This window comes from Balaenoptera borealis (genome assembly GCF_965194805.1).
Source record: "Balaenoptera borealis genome assembly, chromosome: X".
NCBI classification, from domain to species: domain Eukaryota; kingdom Metazoa; phylum Chordata; class Mammalia; order Artiodactyla; family Balaenopteridae; genus Balaenoptera; species Balaenoptera borealis.
The window spans coordinates 92,894,545-92,919,269 of NC_138881.1; the positions used below are offsets into that span (position 1 = coordinate 92,894,545).

The 24,725-nt window shown below is 38.5% G+C and overlaps 1 protein-coding gene and 1 long non-coding RNA gene across 6 annotated transcripts in view; both read right to left on the minus strand.

Moving 5' to 3' along the window:
* Positions 1-24,725, minus strand: part of LOC309620846 — a 589,684-nt gene that overhangs the window by 271,628 nt on the left and 293,331 nt on the right. The gene's annotated exons all lie outside the window — the stretch shown is intronic.
* ACSL4 (acyl-CoA synthetase long chain family member 4) overlaps positions 11,299-24,725 on the minus strand; it is an 81,186-nt gene continuing 67,759 nt past the window's right edge. For 4 of the 5 annotated variants that reach the window (XM_082377172.1, XM_082377171.1, XM_082377174.1 and 1 more), the window contains exons 14-16: positions 23,733-23,847; positions 20,179-20,336; positions 11,299-14,188 (exon numbers count right to left, since the gene is read on the minus strand). In XM_082377172.1, coding sequence (XP_082233298.1) covers positions 14,031-14,188; positions 20,179-20,336; positions 23,733-23,847 — 431 coding nt within the window. In that variant the 3' untranslated portion in view covers positions 11,299-14,030. The remainder of the gene's footprint in view (positions 14,189-20,178; positions 20,337-23,732; positions 23,848-24,725) is intronic. The other variant, XM_082377175.1, reaches the window with a different exon arrangement.

Below are 24,725 nucleotides of genomic sequence, written 5' to 3' on the forward strand. Positions count from 1 at the left end.
CAAGTCACACTGGTGAACTGTCTGTGGCTTTGATGGCTTACAGCCACTTCTTTGTGAACTGGGGAAAAGCAGGGAGTGCCAGGATCTGGAGTGGGATGAGCAGTGGGCATGAAATCCAGCGAGAATTCTGATTTGGAGAGAATTTTGACTCTGGATCCAAGTACTAGAGTCCAAAGCCTTGTTCAAAAAAGGAAGATCCCTTTTTATTCAAAAGAGGGAGGAGAATAAATGGGACAGTTCCTGGGTCCAACTGGGGCTTCTCAGTTGCTTCATGGGAATATATGCTATATTTGGGGTGGGGGGACTGGGGTTTGATAAAGATCGATATTTATGGGTTGGAATGGACCCCAGGGGCTTCGAGTGCCTACCTTAGAGATTTCTTGGCGGTCTTGCTGGGCTTGTGCTGGGGTCACCCTATATCAGGCCACATACTGGAGCATTAAATATAGTCCCTGATCTCATTTATCAAATGCCTAGCATGTGCTATTAATTAACCTTACAGCAACCCTATGAGGTGGGTAGGGTTGATATTAAAACTATTTAACAGGGACTTCCCTGGTGGCGCAGTGGTTAAGAATCTGCCTGCCAGGTCAGGGGACATGGGTTCGAGCCCTGGTCCAGGAAGATCTCACATGCTGCGGAGCAACTAAGCCCATGCGCCACAACTACTGAGCCCGTGAGCCACAACTACTGAGCCCATGTGCCACAACTACTGAAGCCCATGCGCCTAGAGCCCGTGCTCCCCAACAAGAGAAGCCACCACAGTGAGAAGCCCATGCACCACATCGAAGAGTAGCCCCCGCTCGCTGCAACTAGAGAAAGCCCGTGTGCTGCAACGAAGACCCAATGCAGCCAAAAATAAATAAATAAATTAATTAATTAATTTAAAAAAATCTATCTAACAGCCTTATGTCTTGGACACTGACCAATCAGAATGGACTAGCAAACAATCAGAATAGATGCTGGCTGTAAACAACCAGTATAGCCTTACAGACGCACAACATCATGGGGCAAAGAGGTAGGAGAGGGGCATAGACCAAATAGCTTCCCGTTTCCCAGAAGATGAAACCAAGATCTCATCTCCTTGGACTTCAGAGCTGTCCCAGGTCTTTCTGAACCCCCTTCCTCCCTGTGGATGCCTCCACTTCTCCCTATGTTCATAGCAGGTACGTGAAAAGATCCCTCACCTGCTGACTCCTCTAAAGCAATGATATCTACTGCAGCTGCCCCCTTCTCCCAGCAATTTTCTAAGGATGCCACTTGTTGACTCAAAATTCTTGAATGTGCCCCATCGGATTGACAAATTATCACCTTAGTGTGGACTTCAAGACTCTCTGTGCTCTGGCTTGAAGACACCTTCCAATCATACTTGCAGCAATAACTACCCACATGTCTCCAATACCAGAAACCTTTTCTTTTTTTTTACAAATTATTTTTTATTCAGATATAATTGACATGTAACACTGTGTAAATTTGAGGTGTCAAATGTGTTGATTTGGTACATGTGTATTGCAATATGATTACCACCGTAGCGTTAGCTAATGCCTATATCACTTCACATAATGATCATTTCTTTTTTGTGGGGAGAACTTTTAAGACACTCTTTCAACTAGATGAAATCTCACTGTCCTTAGCAACTCGACAGCATAGGATAACAGTGATATGTGTGCTTGTCAGATGGCCCCAACAATCCTTTTGAGGGCAAGGGCCGTATTCTTCCTCTTCGTATTCCTCACCTAGCCTGGAACAGTGCCTGGCATTATAGTAGCTGATCAGGAAATATTTACCTGGGTTTGAGGTCTGCCTTCCTCCAACGAAGGCTTTTAAGTTTGAAAAAAAATTGGCTCCATTCAGGATATGGAACTTTGTGGATACATTTTTTTCCAAAAATTTATGCAAATTTCAAACATACAGCGGAGTTGAAAGAATTTTCCAGTGGTGCCTTGTTACTAGCCAGATTCTACCGCTAATGTTTTCTGATACTGGCTTTATCCATCCCTCACCTATCCATCTGTCTGTCTATCCAGCGTCTTTTCTTTTTGAAGTTGCAGACATCAGTACACTTCACCCTTAAGCACCTTCCACATACCCATCCTTAACTAGAGTTCAATATTTGTTTATTATTCTTTTGTTTTCCTTTTGAAGTAACATATATGTTCGATGAAATACACAAACATTAATTGTATATTTGCTGAGTTTTGACAAATGTGACTGCGTAACTTATCCCCCTACTAAGATGTAGAACATTACCACCACTCAAGAAAGTTTCCTCTTGCCCCTTCCCAGGCGATCCCCTCCCTTCACCACTAGAGGCAACCACTGCTTTGATTTTTTTCCATCATTGATGAGTTTTGCCTGTTACAGAACTTCATATATATGAAATCATATAGTATGAAGTCTTTTGTATAAGACTTCTTTTACTCAGCCTGATGTTTTTGAGAATCATCCACGTTGTCGCATGTACCTGTAGTTTGTTCCTTTTTACTGCTGAGTAGTACTCCATTGTATGACAATACCAGTTTGTTTATTGATTATCCATTTATCCATTATCCATTCTCCTACTGATGGACACTTGGGTTGTTTCCAGTTTCTGTCTATTAAAAGTAAAGTTGCTATGAATGTTCTCAAACAAATCTTTTTGTAAACATATGTTTTCCTTTTTCTTGGGTAAATATCTAGGAGGAGAAATGCTGGGTCACAGGGAAGATGTAGTTTAGTTTTATAAGAAACTGCCAGACCTTTTCCCAAAGTGGTTGTATTTTTCTATACTCCCACCAGTAATGTATGAGGATTCCATTTGTTTGTGGTTACTTTTGCAGCTCTTTGCTTCAATCGCACACTTAACTTTGTCTTGTACACATGACATGCGTTTACTCTTATGATAGGGCCAACCCTGATTGTTTGTGGTTTATTACTTAAAGCTCCCCCCCATTTTCCTGACTAATAAATGCATAGCCAAACTCTAGATGGAGTTGCTAAAATGTGAGTCAACTCTATGAGATAATAGCTTTTCCTGAAAGCTTATGTGTGCCGAGCATTGTGTTAAGTACTTTATATGCATTATCTCACTTAATCCTTACAGGAACCCCATTATACAGATGAGGAAACTGAGGCCCAGAGAGGTTAACTTGCTCAAAGTCACATAGCTTGTAGGTGGTCGAGGCTTGAACCAGAGTCCGTAATCTATTACCATCATGCTATAATGCTGCTGCCTAAGGTCCTTTGTCCAGAGGCTAGCAGGAAAAAAAAAGAGCTTCTATGTTCCCTCATCTAACCCCCTTATTTTTCAGCTGAGGATACGAAGGTCCAGAGAGGAGAAAGGACTTGCCTGAAGTCCCCTATTAGTTAATGGCAGAGCCATCAGAATCCAAGTCTCCTGCCTCCCAGTCAGGAAATCTTTCCACTCCAGTGCACAGCCTCCTTCAATGCTTTGGGCAATTCGGATTTTATTTCTAGCTTTTTAGTGTATGACAAGAGTCTGAAAATCACTTTGAGATCTTTGAAAGAAGCCCGTGAATATAAGAGGGTGGAGTAAGGTCAACCTTCCCTTTGGGGCCAAAACATAAGGTCATAAATTAAATTGTCAAATTTGTGTCAATTCATACCTAAACGTTATCATGAAAAATGTTTCTCCCGCCCACTCAGTCTTCTCTGGAAAACAATGTGAAGACTTGGGGTATTCTGTGGGAAAGGAATGGGAAAGGAAGAAGCCGGAGGGCACTTTTCTCTTGGACTCCCACATCGCCATCTGGTGGAAGCCTTGCGTTTTTGTTTTTCTTCGTTTTTCTGCTCCCACGTTTGTTGCCCTTTTCTGTGCCACGCCCTGCGTTAGAAGCCGGGGATCCAGAAGAGACTTGCTTCCGGACGTAATGGAGCTAAAACTCTAGGGGGCGGGGGGGCTACCCAGACCCTTACAGCGCCATGTGGTAAAGGCCCTATTAGAGGCAAATAAGACAAACCTGCATTTTCGTTCTGGCTTGGCTACCTACCAGCTGTGTTACCTCGAGCAAAGTCACTTAACTTCTCTGTGCTCCGGTTTCCTCTTCTGTAAAATGGAAATAATAATAGAAAGCGCTCCCTGTAGGATTTTGTGGCAAGAACTGAATAAGATAATGCTGGGAAAGCACTTAGCAGAGTGCCTTGAATATATTAAATGTTCAAAAATGTCAGCAGTGGTTACTTCATTATTAACAATAAGCATACGGTGCTGTGAGGCCCAGAAGAGAGGCATTTAACTCAACCTCGGAGAGCTCAGAGAAGACGTCCCCGCGGATTTGACATCTGAGATGTTTTGAATAGGAAGTAGCCATTCGGACCCTTTCTCCACGTGGAAAGCAATATCCGCAACGTATGAATAAGGAAAACAACAGCGTTCACCTCCCCTCACCCCTGCATCACGAGGGACGGCACAGCATCTTTGCCTCGGGGGTGCCAGGGGTTTCAGTGAGGGCCTCTGAGCTGGAAGATGATGTGGGAACATTTAGGAATTATTGGAATCGGGACCCAGACCAAGTGAGAAATTGGTTCCCACAGTGGGTAGGCAAAGTTTGACTTGAAATTAGATGCTAAGAGAAAAATCAAGACCAGTTGTGTCAACTACCACGTGTTTGTTTTAATTTTGACTTTGTTTGGGGGCAATAATGCTTCAGTGGCTCTTTATTCATCCAACATTATGTTCAATAGGCATGATGGAGCATGCTCATTTCCCACTGCCTCAAAACATGAATAATTCTGGGCCCCTCAGCTGCTCTCGAAATTTTGCCTGGCACACGCCATGACCACATCTGATTCTGTTCATACTGTTTTTCCCTGCCAACGCTTAACCCTTCCACATTGTCCAAGTTTTACTCATCCTTCAAGGTCTAGACTTTCTCATTTGTTCATTCATTCATGAAATATTTTCTTTTTTAAATTAAGTTATAATTGACCTATAACATTAATTAGTTATAAGCGTACAACATAATGCTTCAATATTTGTATATATTGTGAAATGATCACCACAATAAGGCCAGTTAACATCCGTCACCATACAGAGTTAAAAATTTTTTTCTTGTGATGAGAACTTTTAAGATCTACTCCCTTAGCAACTTACAAATATGCAGTACAGTGTTATTAACTATAGTTACCATGCTGTACATTACATGCCCAGGACTTATTTATTTTATAACTGGAAGTTTGGACTTTTGACCCCCTTCACCCTTTTCTCCCACACACCTCCCAGCAACTACCAATGTTTTCTGTATCTATGAGCTTGCTTTTTTTTTTAATGTTAGATTCCACATATAAGTGAGATCATGCAGTATTTGTCTTTCTCTGTCTGACTTATTTCACCTATTCCATTGTATATATACACCACGTTTTCTTTATTCATTCATCCATTAATGGACATTTAGGTTGTTTCCATATCTTGGTTATCGTAAATAATACTGCAGTGAACATGGGGGTGCATATATCTTTTCAAGTCAATGTTTTCATTTTCTTCAGATAAACACCCAGAAGTGGAATTGCTTGATCACATGGTAGTTCTATTTTTAATTTTTTGAGCAACCCCCATACTGTTTTCCACACTGGCTGCACCAATTAACATTCCCACCCAACAGTGCACGCGGGTTCCCTTTTCTCCACACCCTCTCCAGCACTTGTTATTTCTTGTCTTCTTGATAATAGCCATCCTAACAGGTGTGAGGTGGTAGCTCATTGTGGTTTTGACTTGCATGAAATATTTTCTGAGAATGTACTATGTGCCAGGCACAGTGGCAGGCGCTAGAGATATAGCAGTGAACAAGACAGACACAATCTGTCTACCTTCCCAGAGCTGACAGTCTGTCTGAAACTACAGACATGAAGACAAAGCATTGTGACCATGTGTTACCAGGGCTTTCTCAGACGAGGGATATATCTAGAATAGTGCTTTCCAATTGTTTTCACCACATAGCACACATAGATAACATATATGACCCCCTAGGATAAATGGATAAGAAAGCAGCCTGCCAGGGAGCTCTGGCCACTACAAGGGCAGAGGGCATCAATACCTCAGGCACACCTAGCATCTCTGGGAGATCTCTGGTTGAGAATCTCAAGCTATGGCCCATGGCATTGCTGTTGCCCTCACCCCACTTTGTCCTTGCAGGCTGATGGGCACAGAAGGGAAGCTGCTGCAGATGAATACACACTCTTTGTTATTAGCTAGAAGTTGGTAAGAGTCACTCTTGCCTCTTCAGCACTAGGCTCGGACTGGAGGCTCCAAGGAAGCCTTCCCAGACAACTGAAGCCTAAAAGGATCTCTGTCTTTTCCAAATTCCTACATATTTAGAGTCTTCAGCTCACAGTTCAGCTTCTAATTCACCCCCATAGTCTGACATTGTATGCTGAGAGCATAAGACCATCTTTTGTCTCCTCTATAGCAATACCACATATGAGAGGGCTCAGAAGTACTTCTTAAGTGTCATGTTTCAAGACAAAAGAAATCTTATTGGAACTTAAGAGGGCCTTCAAATGGAAATGGCTTTGCTATCTAAGAAAAGTTCAGTGCCCAACCCATCTTTTAAAACTTCAGAGAGAAAATCCCAAAGCTGTAAGAGAATGAGGTCATCCAGCTCCAGGCCAGTTTGGAGTTCTTCTTCTCTGAGCGCAACCAAAGGCCAACCAAGATATCCCACAACCCCAGGAGATGGGGTCGAGAGAGCTATTGTTTATATCATGAGCAAAAGGGAAGAATTCACAAGCAAAGAGAGCCAAAGGGGCGTCTTGCAGAGAAAACAAAGACTCCTGCTGAAATGAAACAGAAGAGCCCACATCCTTTCCTTCACTGGGACTCCCTGAGAAAGGTTAATTCTCTCACCATCAAGAATCCTGATGGCTAATGAAATGCAGATCCAGTTTAGAAATGATGCAACCTCCAGGAAGGCTGGGGGGCAAATCTGACAAATTTTAACTCTTCTCTGTGCATTGCTTGCTCAAATAGTTCGTGATTCAGTCACTAGGCAGGAAACCTTCCTGATTTCCCTTTCTGGCTCCGTCTCTCTCCCACTCTTGGGAAGCTACATTGCTACTTTCCTATACTGATGCGTACAATTCACCATCCCAAACTGAACGTGGGCATTGGAATGCCTTATCCTAAGGAATGTCAAAGATACAGCTAAGGTAGAGCTGTTGACCATAAAGAAGAAAATATGTGCGGACATGTCTGTAATATATACATATGTATACATATATATATCTTGTTCTGAGCTTCTTATAACTCCACGAGCTAGAAAAAGCTGGGCACAAGAAGAAACACCTGACTTCAAAAGAATCATTTTCATAATTCTGCTTCAAAAGTCACTCTAAAGAGATACATGGATGGGTCAACGTATTCTCTCTTCTTTTCCCTTGTCCCTAGGAGTCTCTTGACTTTTTTTTATTATTGATTTCTCACAGCCCCAAGGCAAAAATATGAATTAGGTAAAGTTGATGTTTAGCACTGCCAAGCGGTCCCACCACTAGAGCCCATTTCTGATTCTTGATACCCTTAGGAGTGTCTTCCAAGAAAGTAAACTGGTTCTAGATCTCATTCTCTCAGAATCTCTCAGGTTTTCAAGTGTCAAAGGAAATAGCTAATCTATCAACACAAAAGAAAAATCAATCCCCTATCAACAGGAGAGGGTTAGGGGAACCAGCAGTTAACCAGGAGCCTCCTTCCTTGGTAACCTGTGAAGACTGCCCTCTCTTCTGTGAATTATTTTGTAGTTTAATCCTAAGGACAGGTGTTAATAAAGGAATTTACAGATCTAGCAAACAGGTCACTGTTGGCCAGTGAGAGAGGACGAGGCACAGGTACTGTTTTTTGTTTGTTTGGGTTTCGGTCGTTGTTATTGCTGTTAACCTTCCCATGTGATTCCTAAGTGCAGCCAGGGTGAAGAACAACTTGGAGGGATGAGCTTGGCAGATTGGAGAACACAAAAGTGAAAGAGAATGGAGTTAAGGTAAGACAGGTAAAGAGAGATCTTCTGATTCAGGGACTTGAATACCAAGCTGACATTTTGATTTGAATAAGAACAGCATCAACAAGGTGGTATTTTAAGAAGGTAAGTTTGGCAGATCTCTATACAAGATGGAGTATACTGCGTATACTGGCAGTGATGGAAAGAAAAGACTTGCCAAGAAACTAGTTAGGAGGTCGGTATAGCTCTTCTAGGTGAAAAGGGGTGAAGGTCTGATCTAGGGTGGTAATAGCGGGAAGAGAGTAAGAAATGAACTTTAGGCACATGATGTCATGTCTCTCAAAAACTAAGCCCAACTGAGACTGAAAGTGGGTGCAAACACTGAAATATACTGACATACTTCAGGTATTTTAAGTTCACCCAAGTTGTCTGTGTCCCTTACTTCACAGCTGCCTAGGTCTACTTCCTCCCAATCAAGCCCACAAAGATGCTTCTCATCAGATGAACCTTTCAGGTTCTCCCACACCCTTAATTAAACACACTTGTTCCAAAGACTGAACAGCTTGATGATTAGCACATGCTGGGCAGAATATGATGTACCTGATTGGTTCATCCTCTTCTCCTCCAACACACCCAAATACACCCAACTTTCAACTTCTCCTCTACACTATCAATCTTACCTGCTCATGCCAGACATGTCTGACCCTACCTACCCAGGATGCTCATGTAAACAAGATATGGGACATTTTCAACATGCCAGAAGATTCCTTCATGCCCCTTTCCAGGCAATACCACTCTCTTCAGAGAAAACCATTACCCTGGATTCTATCACCATAGGTCTGTTGTGCCTATTCTCGAACTTCATATAAATACAATCATAATGTACTGTGAATAGCTTCTTTCGTACATCATAATTATGTGAACATAATTTATCCATGTCTTTGCATGTAGCAGTTTACTCTTTTTACTTCTATGTAGCATTTCCTTGTATGGATATACCACAATTTCTTTGTCCATTCTCCTGTTGATGGACATTATAGTTGTTTCCAATTTGTGGGTCATTATGAATAGTGCTGACATGGGATCAACTTAGAGCAAAGCTTTTTTAACAAGCCCCATCCACACTGTTTTGGGAAATTTTCTTGAATTCTTGTAATCCCTTTTTTTTTTTTTTTGTTCTCTCTCTAGAACTTCTGTTATTCAAATGAGGAATCACTTGGGCTGATCCCTTAATATTCTTATCTTTTTGTTCCTATTTTTCATCTTTAAAAAAATACTGTTTGGAATTAGATAATGGTGATGGTCGTACAAAATCGTGAATATAATTGTCACCTAACTGTACACTCAAAAATGGCTAAAATGGCAAACTTTATTATATACATTTTACCACAATAAAAAACATTTGGCCCCTCCAAAAGTTCTACTTCCTGAGAGATTTCCTCTACTGGCTATTTCAACCTTTCTCTTGAATTTTTCATTTCAGCCATCATGTTCATAATTTCTAAGAGATGTTTTTATATTTTTTTGTTTTCTATATATTCCTTTTTTGCAGCCTTATGTTGTTTAATGGTAGTTTTAAAAGTTTTTTTTTAAAGCTTTCTTTATTTACCCTGCAGAACCAATTTACTCCAATTTGCTTTTTTCTCCTTGCTTTTATCTCTAGTCTTCCAAGGTTTGGTAATCCTTGCCTTCTCATTTAAGAAGAGAGTACTAGTACTGACTGGGAGGTCTAAGAGTGTGGTTGCCACTGAGGTAGAAGAGGTGGGAGTATGATGGCAGGGGATAGCTTTCTTTCATGGACATCGTAGGATAGCTTTCAACCTGTGCTTTCCAAACTGTGGCTTGCAGACTCTCTAAAGCCGTGCTGTCCAACATGGAAATGAAATTAAAACTTCAGTTCCTCAGTCACACTAACTACATCTCAAATGCTCAATGGCCACACGTGACTAGTGGTACTATAATGGATAGCACAGATATGAAACATTTCCAACCTCACAGGAGTTCCACTGGACGGCACTATCTTGTGGGGTCATGAAATCAGTTTAGAGGGTGACAACCAATATTTAAATAAATGAAATAGAAAGTCTCATTAGTATTGTTTTTTCACATAAACATTGTCATAAAATATTGTTTTATATACACATAAGCGTGTGTGCACAGCATCGTGGATCACAGTAAAAAAAATGAAAGCACTGCTTTAAATTTTATGTGCACAACTCTGATTTTTAAAGAGAGAGAACATGAGAGTAACAGAAACTCCTTGTACCTAGCAGAATCCTCACTTCTTCTGATGGCATCAGCCACAGCCTCATATCCCTATAGGAAACTTGGGACCTAGGGCATCATTAAAAAACAAACCAAAAATCACCTTGGGACAGCAAAATCACAATATGAAAGCTAGATGTGATGGGCCTTAGGGACAATTACACTCCCTATTTCTTCTGTCATTCATCTTTCCCTTTTTACAAAGAGCATCTTTTTTTGAAGTCCAGTCTTTCCCTTTCTTCCTTGTTTTTTTTTTCTTTCTTTTTTTCTTTCTTTTTTTCTTTCTTTCTCTCTCTCTCTCTCTCTCTCTCTCTCATACAGGAAGAAGAAACTAAAGCTAAGGGGGGTATTTTGAGATTTGTCCATGGCTACAAACCTAGTGATACAATGCCCAGGTCTCCTCACCTCTAAATCCAGAAGTTTTTCTTCAAAGTCTTCAGGGGCAAGCAATCCTTTAAGGCCCTGAGGTGCGAACCAATATGTTAAATAACTTGACTCATGAATGTTACCTGGATACAATGATAATGCTAACAGCTAACATATGTTTACTATGTTTTAAACACTTTATATGGATTAACTCATTTTTACCCTCACAACCATCCTCTGAAGTAGATCCTATTTTATCCAGCAACCCCATTTTTCAGGAAGGAGAAACGCAGTGGAGGGATGTTAATGAACTTGCCCAAAGTCACACAGCGAGTGAGTGGCAAAGCCAGGAAATAGATTGAGGCAATGGTTCCAGAGCTCTAATACCATTTTACATACACCGTTGTATAACTCAGATAAATTAATTTCTCCCTAAATTTTAATTAGCCTAAAGGTAACAGTTACCATTTATTAGCACGTACTAATAATCCACACAACATGACTATGTTGTGTCCCACAGTATCAGTGCTGCATAGGGACTCTACTCTATTAACTGTACGAAAGTAACAGCTTTGGGTGCAAATCCTCCAAACTAATAGATATGATTTATACAACCCAGGTTATCTGCTTAATGCAATTCTATAAACCTAGAGATGAATACTTCTGAAATATGTGTTTAAAAGTTTGGCTAATATTCGTCAAACTTGCAGATTTTATCTTGACGCATAATTAAGCACAAATTGGCTTGATAACGTGGGTGGATTTATTTCTTAAGATTTGAGTGCAAACTTAAAAACCAGAACAAACGAAGCTTTTCATCAAGGAAAACATGAAAACCTAAGTAACAATGCTGCAATCGTGCATTTTAACAGAAAGTAGAAATATGAATACATTCTAATTTGTAACTACATTTGAAAATTAAAATATTTCTCTCCAAATCCCAAATACCACACAATCTTTAATCTGTTCTCATCTTGTTACTCCAGAAACATCTGTCACATGCTATCAGGAAAATATAGGCAAGGATTATTAATCAGTCTTTATGACCAAAGAAACATTATTCTCCTTAACTTCTGACTTTTTGAATCATTCATGTGTATCTCAGTTCCAAAAAGTGACACAATTATACCTCTACTCCAGAAAAAAAAAAATCAATACGAATATCAAATATCAAGGAGGCAAGGTACTTTCATGTAATTAAAGCAAAAGTCACAAGTGTTCGACTTAGAAATGTACATAATTGTAGGAAAATTTTTAAGTACAACTTTATTTGATGGCTGACATGTAATAATAACAGTGAACAATTTAAACAGGTATAAAAATGTAGGATCAAAATCTTTACGCTCAAATACTTGAAAAGTCACTATGAATATGGAAAGATCTGTTTACATAAACACGTATATTTGTTGAGGAAAAATCAGGGGGTAGTGGCATCTCCCTGGTCCCTTAATAATATTTGGATTTTCGCAAAGAATTAGCAGCACCCAACCTTAAGTGTTAATTATGCGTTTCTAAAGGACCCATACAACAGATTAGTTGGCAGTGTTCTAGCTTTTGGGAGATGGGAGCGGGTGAGGGTTCAAATATCTGAGTACGCATGCACTCACACATTTAAAATCACCATTCCAAAAGGAGGGGACTCACCTACTGAAAAAGTCGAAGAACATCATCCTTAGAGGATCAACAGTGGGCCAGGAACAGTGGAAGCTGAATAGTAGTCTACTTGGTAAGAAGGATTTTTCACTCTTAGAAGGCAAGTTGGGAAGAATGAGAATACTCACATACACATAACTCAGGGAGACCTTGCTTCAAATTTTACACTGCAGAACACGGAACATTCTTTACAAAAACCTCCATTCTTGCTTATAATAACACCAGGTGATTTTTCCTTTTTACCATCATATACATAACATTTAAATATTTTCTTTATAAATATTCTAGAGCAAACAGAATGTGTTTTGTTGCAGTGGTGGCCCACATCTGTACAAAGCAATGTAAGCAACATATATATATAGGTATATATATATATATATATATATATATATATATAAAATGATTAAGAAAAAAGTGCAAAGAATAACAGTATTAAGAATTTTTGTTTTTTTTTTTTTTACAGTAATTATGGTTCAAGTGTGAATACCTATCAGGGATATATAATCCCAGATTTTAATTAAAGATTCAAAAAGAAGCCCACATACCAAGTTACTGCACAAGTATCAGTCCCTTAGTAACTTCCCTTCTCCCAAATCCAGCATTTCCAGTTTCTAAACTCTTCTCAAACAGAAAAAAAGTGGTAACAGTGTGTTCTTCCCTTTAAGTTTCCAAAACTCATCCAAGTTAATTAATCATTCATAGATTAAAACAAGACAGTAGGGAAGTCATTCATCATAACCGTCTTTTGCTAAAATTAAAGCAAAATGAAAGGCTTTTGGTAATACAAACAATTGATCAAGAATCAAATCAGCAACAGCAAACAGATCTTAAATTACAAGTGTGATTTAATACACTTTAAAATTAATCCCTGTTATCAGAGATAAGTTCAAAGTCTAAATCCTCTCCCAGGTTCAGTGCTGTGCAAGGGTTGGAATTTTAAATACTTATGATTTTATCACCTTTTCTAACAGAGAAAATGCTTCCTGTTAAAATTTGATTAACTTTCTATTATTTTAACTCTTGGTTTGTCTTATTTTGAACAAACAGAAACGCAATGTTCAGCATTTTTTAAGATGTACTTTTACTCTTAAGTCATTCAAATAATTACAGTTACTGATTTTACATCTCCAAGTTTCAAAAAAGCAGTTGAATTTCCCTTTAAATATATTACTAGATATTTTTTGGTGCATTTATATTGTTTTATTCTTACTTCAGGCACTGTAATTATTCACAATATTATAATGATTCTATGAGTAACCTACACAACAAGTATGAATGCTAAAATGGTTTCCAAGGTATTATTTGATTCTGTATATTATATTATGATTCAATACAAATGATTGGAAGAGAATTTTAAAGCCCTGCAGCACTTCTGCTTTGAGTAGTGTTAATATATTTTTTGGTCATGCTTAATATTTGATGCATCTTCTGAACTAGGAAGACAATAGACATCGGAAGTTGCAAATTTCCTCAAACTACATTCTACTCCAGCTCCAACTTATTTTGTTCAACATTAAATATTTTTTCTTTAATGAAACAAGTATATCTTAGGCTAATTTTTAAAAACAGAAATTTTGCTCTAAAATTAATAACACAGCTACAGGGAAATAACTTTTCAGTTTCAGCTTCACTAGAACTATGCAAAACTAAGTTAAAGTAGACTCAACAACTATTTTAATCACTTTGGGTTTTGTTTTTTTATTACCATGTTTTTAGAATGATACACTTTACATTCTAACAGACAGCTCAAACAAGGCTGAAAACTCCAGAACTGAAAAACCACCAGGCCACCTCCTGCACAACTGTAAGTAAGAGAGCAGCATTTTATTTGCCCCCATACATTCGCTCAATGTCTTTGAGGTAATGGTTCTTCAGTTCCTTCCTTTTCAGTTTGAAAGCATCAGTGACCAAACCAGTTTCAGGGGTCCAGGGCTCTGGGCTTAAGCGAACCTTGATTGGAGTTTCAAATCGCTCCAATTTCACTGAAATGAGAAAGGGGGGGGGGGTAGGAAAGAGGGAAAGGGAGGGAGAGAGGGGAAAGGAGGGGGAAGAGTGACGAGGGTTGGGAAAATGGGGGCGAGTAGGAGAGAGAGAAACAATAAAACATGAATTTTGCAGGATTCACCTAGATGATACAGGTGATGAGACAAACTTAATGGTATGTTATAGTTAATTAATGATACCACCACCTTACAATTTCATTTTGTATTTCTCAAAGTACACATCAATTGTTTCAGTTGGATGGTTTTGGACTATGCAGTATTTTTTCCTAATATATATGTAGACACCCTCCTCTTCAGAGTCTTTCTATCTGTTGCGCCCTCTGCCTGGGATGGCCTTCCCCACTGTAGTTGCATGGCTCGCCTTCCTACCTCATCCAGGTGTCTGTTCAAATGCCAGCGCCTCAGAGAGGACTCCCTTGACCACTCCTAACAAAACAGAAGTCCCTTTGTCTCTCTGTATCCTCTTATGCTATGTCTTCTTCAAAATACTTATGACCACCCCATATATTATATATTTATGTCACCTACTAGAATGTAAGCTCCATGAAAGCAGAAGCTTTGTTCTGTTCACTGCCATCCATAGGCTACACTGAGCCCTCAAGAAACATACATATTTATTCATTCATTCTACAGAAAATTAGCCTCTAGACAACTGTTCTTCATAAGCTATATTCAAATAAGAATCAAAAGGGGGGTTGTGGGTTTCATACTCTTAAATGATATAAGAATTGATGCAGCACATATTGGATTTGAGTTAAGACAACACAACACATGTTGAAAGAAATGTAAGAAAATGGTGAAAATAAGGACATAGAAGCAATCCATACAGTACTCAATAATTTTAAATTCAATAAATTATATTCAGTGAAGTTACTTATTATTAATACAAGGTCATCCTTAAAATTCTGAAGGCCTACTAACAGTAATGTTAATCTACAGATGAGCTTTATTTTATATGCAATTATTTAAAATAGCAATTTCGAAGAAGCAAACATCTGCATGTTTTAAAACTACTGCTAAACAGCCTAGGTAACTTGAGAAACAACTTGGTTTCAGTGATAAGCACAAAGAACTCAAATTCAATGAAGTTTTTGTTCTAAGGCTAGTCTGAGTTTTACGAACGCTTGAGTGAATTAGCGAGTTTCTCATTAAAATAAGAGAAAAATATAAAGCTGAGTGTGAAAAGTAATCTTTCAAATTACTTAGAACCAACTTCCTAAAAGTAATGCCTAAAAAGGTAATAAAGGAATATAAAACTTGTTCAAATTAACCATATCTACTCTGATGATAGATTATAGCTCAGTTATACAGAGGTGTCTGAAATAAGGTCACATTTGGATCTCAAGGGAATAGTTAAATTCTCAAATATTGATCTGGCTCCAAAACCTTTTATTTCATATTACTTTACCTACTTACATAGGTCGTATTCCAGAAACACTGACAACCATGGGACAAAGCAGGCACATTATTTCAATTGCACACAAGCAAATTAAGCATTTTTTTTTTAATGCTGCATTAGAGGTTTCATAGTTTTGGAAACTCCTAAACATTATCTAGAACCACAAGCTGTAGAGAGCAACGGGCAATCACACAGTTTCCTATAAATTAAATAAATTTATAAATTGCAAACAAGTGAAAAAGATTAGGGGAAGAAAAAAACAAAAACAATTTTACACGTGGCATTTTACCAGAATTACCTAGGACATTATGAAATGTGACCTGCAGGTGGTAGCAAATGTCAATTTTTCTAGCCAATGATAGTTGTCAAATCACCCCAAAACCATCATTTTGCATTCTTAGGATACTACCTATACCTTGCACTTATATTTAAAACATGAAGAGGCCTGCTATGAACGATGTATGATTTCAGGCAGATTTAACTGAATACAATCAAAACTATTTTATACTTTTTGGCCTAAGTCTCTGAAATTATAATTTGAAGCAAAAGGTTAGTAAAATAAATCTTCTGTGGCACAGACGAGCTTATGAGTTATTTAGATTTAGCTCATGATTAGTGTTCATTATCCAAATCATGAATTGTTTGATTTCACGCCTCAATCCAAGCACAGGAAAGTTATGTAGGCCTAGTGGGTCCTAGAATTTTATTCCATTTTCCAGCCTGAAAAACTTTCCCCACTGTTGCTTTTACACAGGTGAATATTCAATGACAAATTATTCAAGTCACATTCTGCTCCATTAGTACGTTCAGAGAGTGACTAAGAGTAACAGCCTATTGGCTGAAATACTTTTTAAAATACTACATTTAAAGAAAAAAATGAGGATTTGTATCAAAGAAAATTCTGGAAGCCTGATGATATTAACATTAAAAAGTGTGATATGTCAATAATACTATAATTAACAAAACCAACTTTAAGAAAAAAATTAAGCTACTGTCTTTGTGCTTATACAGTAACTTACTTTGCAGATTATGTTAATAGGTAACTGCTATTTAAGACTTTACAGTGACCAGAGTTAACTAGAAGAATGTTCTTCTTGGGGAAAATAGTTTTTCAACTTGAACTTGCTAACAAATGTTACAAACTATATTTTTTAACCAAAATGGAACCCAAGTAGTTAATTTAAAAAATAAATAATAGGGCTTCCCTGGTGGCGCAGTGGTTGAGAATCTGCCTGCTAATGCAGGGGACACGGGTTCGAGCCCTGGTCTGGGAAGATCCCACATGCCGCGGAGCAACTAGGCCCGTGAGCCACAACTACTGAGCCTGCGCGTCTGGAGGCTGTGCTCCGCAACAAGAGAGGCCGCGATAGTGAGAGGCCCGCACACCGCGATGAAGAGTGGCCCCCGCTTGCCGCAACTAGAGGAAGCCCTCGCACAGAAACGAAGACCCAACACAGCCAAAAAAATAAATAAATAAATAATAATTAAAGGTGCTAATAATTTGAAAAAATTTAAAAAAAAATAATAGTAGCCTAGTTAGGGAAATAGGTGTGCTCATGTATCTCTGACAGGAGTATAAACTAGTCCAGTTTTTCTGGGGGAAGACGGAGTTATTTGGCAACATAAGGGAAAAAAGCTTTTAAAATATACATTTTTCTTGACTCAGAAATTCCATTTCTAAGAATCCATATTAAGAAAATAATTACATAAGAAAATTAATTAGATTAAAACAAATATATTCTATTTGTTTACAGTGGAGGGAAAAAGTCTAACAATAAGGACTTAAGTGGACACTCCTATACTGGAATACTATTTAGCTTAAAAAAAATGGTAATTCAATTCTATATCTACTGACTTAGAAGAAAGTCGATGACGTTGGTAAGTTAAATATATATAACAGAACGTAATGTCACCACCCAAAGGTAACTACTATCAAGTGATTTTTACTTCCTCCTTTAAATTTTCTGTATTGTCCAGTACTTTATAATGAATATAGGTACCTGTAATCAGAAAAATGATATTTTCATTTCTTAGGAGGGAAAGCAATAGGTTAAAACTAGGTTAATAGCTTCCAATTAAACATGAAGAGTACACAGTTTCTCTCTGCTCCCCTGGAAAATAAACAGTTTAAAAATAACTTTTTAGGGTTTCCCTGGTGGCGCAGTGGTTGAGAATCTGCCTGCCAATGCAGGGGACACGGGTTCGAGCCCTGGTCTGGGAGGATCCCACATGCCGCAGAGCAACTGGGCCCATGAGCCACAACTGCTGAGCCTGCGCGTCTGGAGCCTGTGCTCTGCAACAAGAGAGGCTGCGATAGTGAGAGGCCCGTGCACCGCGATGAGGAGTGGCCCCCGATCGCCGCAACTAGAGAAAGCCCTCACACAGAAACGAAGACCCAACACAGCAAAAATAAATAAATAAATAAATAAATTTACAAAAATTTCCTACCAAAATTCTAAAAAATAATAATAATAATTTTTTAAATTAAAAAGGTATTAACCACAAAGAAAAAATAGAAATGAGAGAAAGAGGACACTGGGTGAGAAGGCCCAACGAAATCTTAGAAGACCAAAAGCAAACAGGCCAGCAGTAACTGACTGGGAGCCAAGAGAGCTAAAAGCTAACTGCCCACATCGAAGAACGCCAACAAGAGGCAAACCAATCTCCCGAGCCCGTAGACAGAAGCTGAGGGACAGAAGACAGAGATGAGGGGCATGCTGAAAACAGCAGGGCTGGCCCTCATCTGTTCAGAGGACAGTTCTCCCTCATCCTGCTCTTCCCCAACCAGGCTGGAGACAGATTTACCTTTTGGAAAAACTGAACTAGAGAGACTCTGGACTCGGGACACTTACAATAGAGGGAGGGAGTAAGGCTGAAAACCTAAGGGTTCAGTGAGGGGAAGACCTACCCACCCCAGCCCCAGCCCCCTTCCAGTGCCCTTTTTTTTTTTGGCTACCAGAATATTGGCAGTCATGCTAATATCCCCCAGGTAAGAGACTGCAGAAGTCTCCTCTGGAGAAGCGGAATGACTCAAGACACTAACATTTGAATAACTTTTCAGTGAAGCCCAGCAAGCTTTCCAAACAGCTTTTTAGAACCTCATTCTCAAATATGAATGGACAGACAAGGATCAGCAGATATATGCGAGGCTGACCAAAGCAAGCAGAAAGTGGAACTTGAAGGAAACAGAAACAATAACAGGAGAAGGAAACTTCATAAAAGGAATCCCTTCAACATCCTCAGAGGATGACTGCACCCATGAAAGAGCAACAGGATGCTATTAAAAGGACACTAAGAAAGCAGGAAAGAGCTCTTGAAAATTGAAATTCTGATTTTGGAAGTTGGAAGTTCAATAGACGGAGGCAATGATAAAGTTGAGGGATCTGCCAGAATATAAAACAAAAAGGACAAGATATAAAGAAGATGTGGCACATATATACAATGGAATATTACTCAGCCATAAAAGGAAACAAAATTGAGTTATTTGTAGTGAGGTGGCTGGACCTAGAGTCTGTCATACAGAGTGAAGTAAGTCAGAAAGAGAAAAACAAACACCGTATGCTAACGTATATATATGGAATTTTAAAAAGTGGTACAAATGAGCCTAGTGAGAGGGCAGGAATAAAGTCGCAGATGTAGAGAACAGACTTGAGGGCACAGGGTGGCAAGGGGAAGCTGGGACGAAGTGAGAGAGTAGCACTGACATATATACACTACCAAATGTAAAATGGATGGCTAGTGGGAAGCAGCCGCATAGCACAGGGAGATCAGCTCGGTGCTTTGTGACCACCTAGAAGGGTGGGATAGGGAGGGTGGGAGGGAGACACAAGAGGGAGGAGATATGGGGATATATGTATATGTATAACTGATTCACTTTGTTATAAAGCAGAAACTAACACACCATTGTAAAGCAATTATACTCCAATAAAGATGTAAAATAAATAAATAAATAAATTGCAATCCTCCCACCCCCAGCAAAAAAAAAAAAAAAAAAAGGACAAGATAGATTACAAAAGAAAAAGAAGATAATAAGATTAGAGGATGAAAGTAGAAGGTCAACAACCATATAAAAGTAGTCCCAGATAAAAACATGAACACAAAACGTAGAGGGGAAAAGCAATGAAAGAAAAGCAAACAAACAACAAAAGGTAAATGGAGATTTCCCAGAACCAAAGGGCAGAGATCTCTAGATTGAAAGGGCCCACACCAAGTAAGTATACGCAATGGTAAATGATAAAACATTCACACCAGGGCACATTAGTATGAACTATCAGAACAAAGATGGACCATTCCAAACACAGACTAGATGACCACCTAGCAGGGATGCTGTGACATGCAATAAGAACTAGTTAGGTTATTCTACCATATAACATTTAAAGATCCTTCCAACATGGAAATTCATTATGTATATTTAAGAGGCAGGTTTTTTAAAACACAACATAGTAAATCGACTATACTCCAATAAAAATTTAAAACAAACAAACCAAACAGACATCTTGAAGAGTCTAATGCACAGGACCTCATTAAATAATTTTTAGGGACATCAACAGATAAGCCATTTCTTACTTACTGGTATTTGCAGCTTCTCTAATCTCTTTCAGTATTTCAGCTTCCATGGCAGGGTCATTGCAGATATCAACCCAAGTGCCTTCCACCCCTTTCTGTTGTGCCAGAAGCGTCAACCTTTGCTGATTAGGAACCACAAAACTTATCACATAGGACTGGTCACTAAAAAATTAGAAAATAAAACAAACTAGAAACTAAAACATTAAGAACAATTATTCATAAATTATTCAAAGAAATAGTACACATAATTCTGAATATATATTTCTCTTATTTGTTACAGCTTCATTAAGAAGTAATAAAGCCCATAGTACTGCCATAAAGACAGACACATAGATAGCCCAATGATATAGAGAGTCCAGAATAAACCCCTGCATATATGGTTAAATGATCTTCAACAAGGGTTCCACGACCACTCAATGGGGAAAGGACAGTCTCTTCAACAAGTGGTATTAAAAGAATTGGATATCCATATACAAAGGAATGAAGTTGGACCCTTACCTTATAGCACATACAAAAATTAACTCAGAATAGATCAGAGACCTAAATCTGTAAGAGCTAAAATTATAAAATGCCTAGAAGAAAACATAGGGGAAAAGATTCATGACACTGGATTTGGCAATGCTTTCTTAGATATGACACCAAAAGCACAGGAAAAAACAGAAAAATAGATGAAGAGTACAACAAAAATGAAAAATGTTCTGTGTATCAAAGGTCACAACAGAGTCTAAAAAGGCAATCTATGGAACTGGATAAAATATCTGCAAATCATATGTCTGATAAGGGGTTTATATCTAGAATGTATAAAGAATTCCTACAACTCAACAACAAAAACAATAACAAAATAACCCCATTAAAAATGGGCAGGGGGCTTCCCTGGTGGCGCAGTGGTTGAGAATCTGCCTGCCAATGCAGGGGACACAGGTTCGAGCCCGGGTCTGGGAAGATCCCACATGCCGCGGAGCAACTAGGCCCATGAGCCACAACTACTGAGCCTGCGTGTCTGGAGCCTGTGCTCCGCAACAAGAGAGGCCGCGATAGTGAGAGGCCCGTGCACCGCGATGAAGAGTGGCCCCCACTTGCCACAACTAGAGAAAGCCCTCGCACAGAAACGAAGACCCAACACAGCCAAAAAAAAAAATTAATAAATAATAAATAAATTAAAAAAAAAACAAAACTGTAAGGAATTGGCTTAAAAAAAAAAAATGGGCAAAGACCTGAAACCATAAAACTCCTAGAAGGAAACATAGGGGGAAGAAGCTCTTTTGACATAGGTTGTGGCAATGACTTACTGAATTTGACACCAAAAGCAAAGGCAACAAAATCAAAACTAAACAAGTGGGAGTATATAAAACTAAAAAGCTTCTGCACAGCAAAGGAAACCATCAACAAAATGAAAAGGCAACCTACAAAATAGGAGAAAGTATTTGAAAATCATATATGATAAGGGGTTAATATCCAAAACACATAAAGAACTCATACTACTCAGTAGCAAAAAAAAAAATCAATTAAAATATGGACAGGGGAACTGAATAGACATTTCTCCAAAGAAGACATACAGATGGCCAGCGGGTACATGAAAAGGTGCTCAATATTACCAGTTATCAGGGAAATGCAAATCAAAACCACAACAAGATATCACCTCATACCTGTTAAAATGGCTATTATCAAAAAGCCAAGAAACAACAAGTTTTGGTGAGGATGTGAAGAAAAGGGAAGGGAACCCTTGTGCACTGTTGGTGGGAATGCAAAGTGGTGCAGGCACTATGGAAAACAGTATGGAGACTCCTCAAAAAATTAAAAATGGAACTACCATATGATCCAGCAATCCAACTTCTTGGTATAAATCCAAAGGAAATGAAAACAGGATATCAAGGAGGTATCTGGTCCATGTTCATTGCTGCATTAATCCATAATAGCCAAGATATAGAGACAACCAAGTGTCCATCAACAAATGAATGGATAAGGAAGATGTGGTGTATATGTTCAATGGAATATTACTGAGCCATGAGAAAGAGATTCTGCCATTTGCGATAAAATTGATGAACCTGGAAGGCATCATGCTAAGTGTACCAAACCAGACACAGAAAGACAAGAACTGCATGGTATTGCTTAAATGTGGAATCTTAAAAAAAAAAAAAAAAAGTCAAACTCATAGAAACAGAGAGTAGAAAAGTGGTCGCTAGGGGCTGGGGGTGGAGGCTGATAAAAGGGTACAAACTTTTAGCTATAAGATGAATAGGGTCTGATGATCTAATGTGTAACATGGTGATTACAGCTGATAACACTGTATTGTATAATCAAAAATAAGAGGGAAAAAAATTTTAATGAGCGAAGGACTTGATTAGACATTTCTCCAGAGGTGATATACAAACGGCCAAACAAGCAGATGAAAAGATGCTCAAACATCACTAATCCTTGGGGGCAAGATATCCCCTCAAACTCATTACCGTGACTACTATAAAAAAATTTTTTTAAAGTAGAAACAAATGTTACTGAGGATGTGGAGAAAGTAAAACCCTTGTACACTGTTGATGGGAAGGAAAAAAAATAGTGCTGCCATAATGGAAAGAGTATGGCAGTTCCTCAAAAAATAAAAATAGAACTACCATATGATCCAGCAATCCCACATCTGGGTATATATCCAAAAGAATTGAAAGCAGGATCTTCAAGAGATATTTGAATATCCATGTTCATAGCAGTATCATTCACAATAGTCAAGAGGTAGAAGCAACCCAAGTTGTCCATTGATGGATGAATGACTAAACAAAATGTGGTCTATACATACAACGGAATATTATTCAGCCTTAAAAAGGAAGGAAATTCTGACACATGATACAATGTAGATGAATCCTGAGGCGCATTCTGCTAAGTGAAATAGCCAGTCACAAAAAGACAAACACTGTATGATTCTATTTATTCAAGGTATCTAGAGGAGTCAAATTCACAGAAACAGAAAGTAGAATGGTGGTGGCCAGGGGCTGGGTGGGGGGAGGGGAAATGGGGAGTGGTTTAATGGATATTGAGTTTCATTTTTGCAAGTTGAAAAGTTCTGGAGATTGGTTGTACAACAGTGTGAATATACTTAACCCTAGTGAACTGTACACTTAGGATGCTTAAGATGGTAAATTTAGGTTTTGTGTTTTTTATAATTAAATTTTTTAAAGGGAGTAATAAAGCCCAGAAAAATAAACCATATTAACACATAAAGAAAGAAAACGGTTCAATCTCTCAGGTTTTTTAATTTAGAAAACTTGTACTAGCTGTGTTACCCTCTTGGGAAAATTACCTATGCTAAGTTTCAGTTGTTATGGATGTTAAATGAAATAACTGTTGTGGCATAGCTAAGTATTTAGCAAGACATAGTAGGTGGTCCAGTAAATAGTTAAAATGTCTGGATTATCTCAAATGACCTTTAAACTGTTGAATTCAAGAACTTTCATAAATTTATAACATTCCCCAACTCTGAAAGTTTGATGTTTCCCTTATGATTATATCCATTTTTTCCCCATTATCCTTTTACTGTAAGTATATGAAACACAAATGCAACTTTAAAATTACCTTTTGGCAAAAGCACAGATGTTGTCAATAAGCGGACAGTTCTTCAGTGCAGCTTCTACTTTCCCAAGAGATACATATTCCCCTGCTTGTAACTTCACCAGATCTTTCTTACGATCTGAAAGTCATGAAGCATGTTATGTTATCCATAGTACATTTATTAAGGTATGTCCAATTCTGATTTTCTTTCAGTCTCATCACCTTAATCTTTATTTATAAAGATACTTCTTTTAAAATCTTGTTATATCTAATGTTTGCCCATACACATCAGTTAAAAAGAAAATGTCTAGTTAAAGAAGTACTGGCTAAAATGTTATATCCTACACCAAAAGCTTTAATATCTTACTATAATGTTTAATATTATAATAATTTAACAGAAGGAACAAAGACTTTGGGGCATTAGATTTGAATGGTAGCTCTGCCCGTTACTAGCTATGTGATCCTAGACATGTCATTTGACCACTCCAACCCTCAAATTTTATCAGGGATAATGATGCCTACCTCATACTGGCATGTAGCACAATGTCTGACATACAGAACACAGTCAATAAATGTTAATTCCCCATTTTCCGGATTTGTCATTATCTTGTTAAAATGACAGTGCACTAATAACACGCTGGCATAGGATGGCACATCATCAGGTTGCCTTATATCCTTTGTGTGAGTGCTGACTTGCCTACCTATAGGCTGGGAACCCAGTCTACATGCCACCAGAGCCAGCCTTTGATTCCAGCACAATTAAGGATCAAGGGGAAAAAGGCGGTGGTGGTGTAGGTGGGGGAGTTACTGGTTCTAGACTGAGCCATGTTTCCTGGGAATTTCGCTGGCAGATCAAACTTCTAGGCGAAGAACCAATTTTCCCAGGAAATCTCTAACTATATTCAGGTCACATATGGGTCCAGAGACAGACTTAAATGGACCACTAGAGATAATGACTGAGGAAATTTTATGGCTTGAAAAGGATCTGAATGGGACCCAACAGAGTGGTCCTTATCG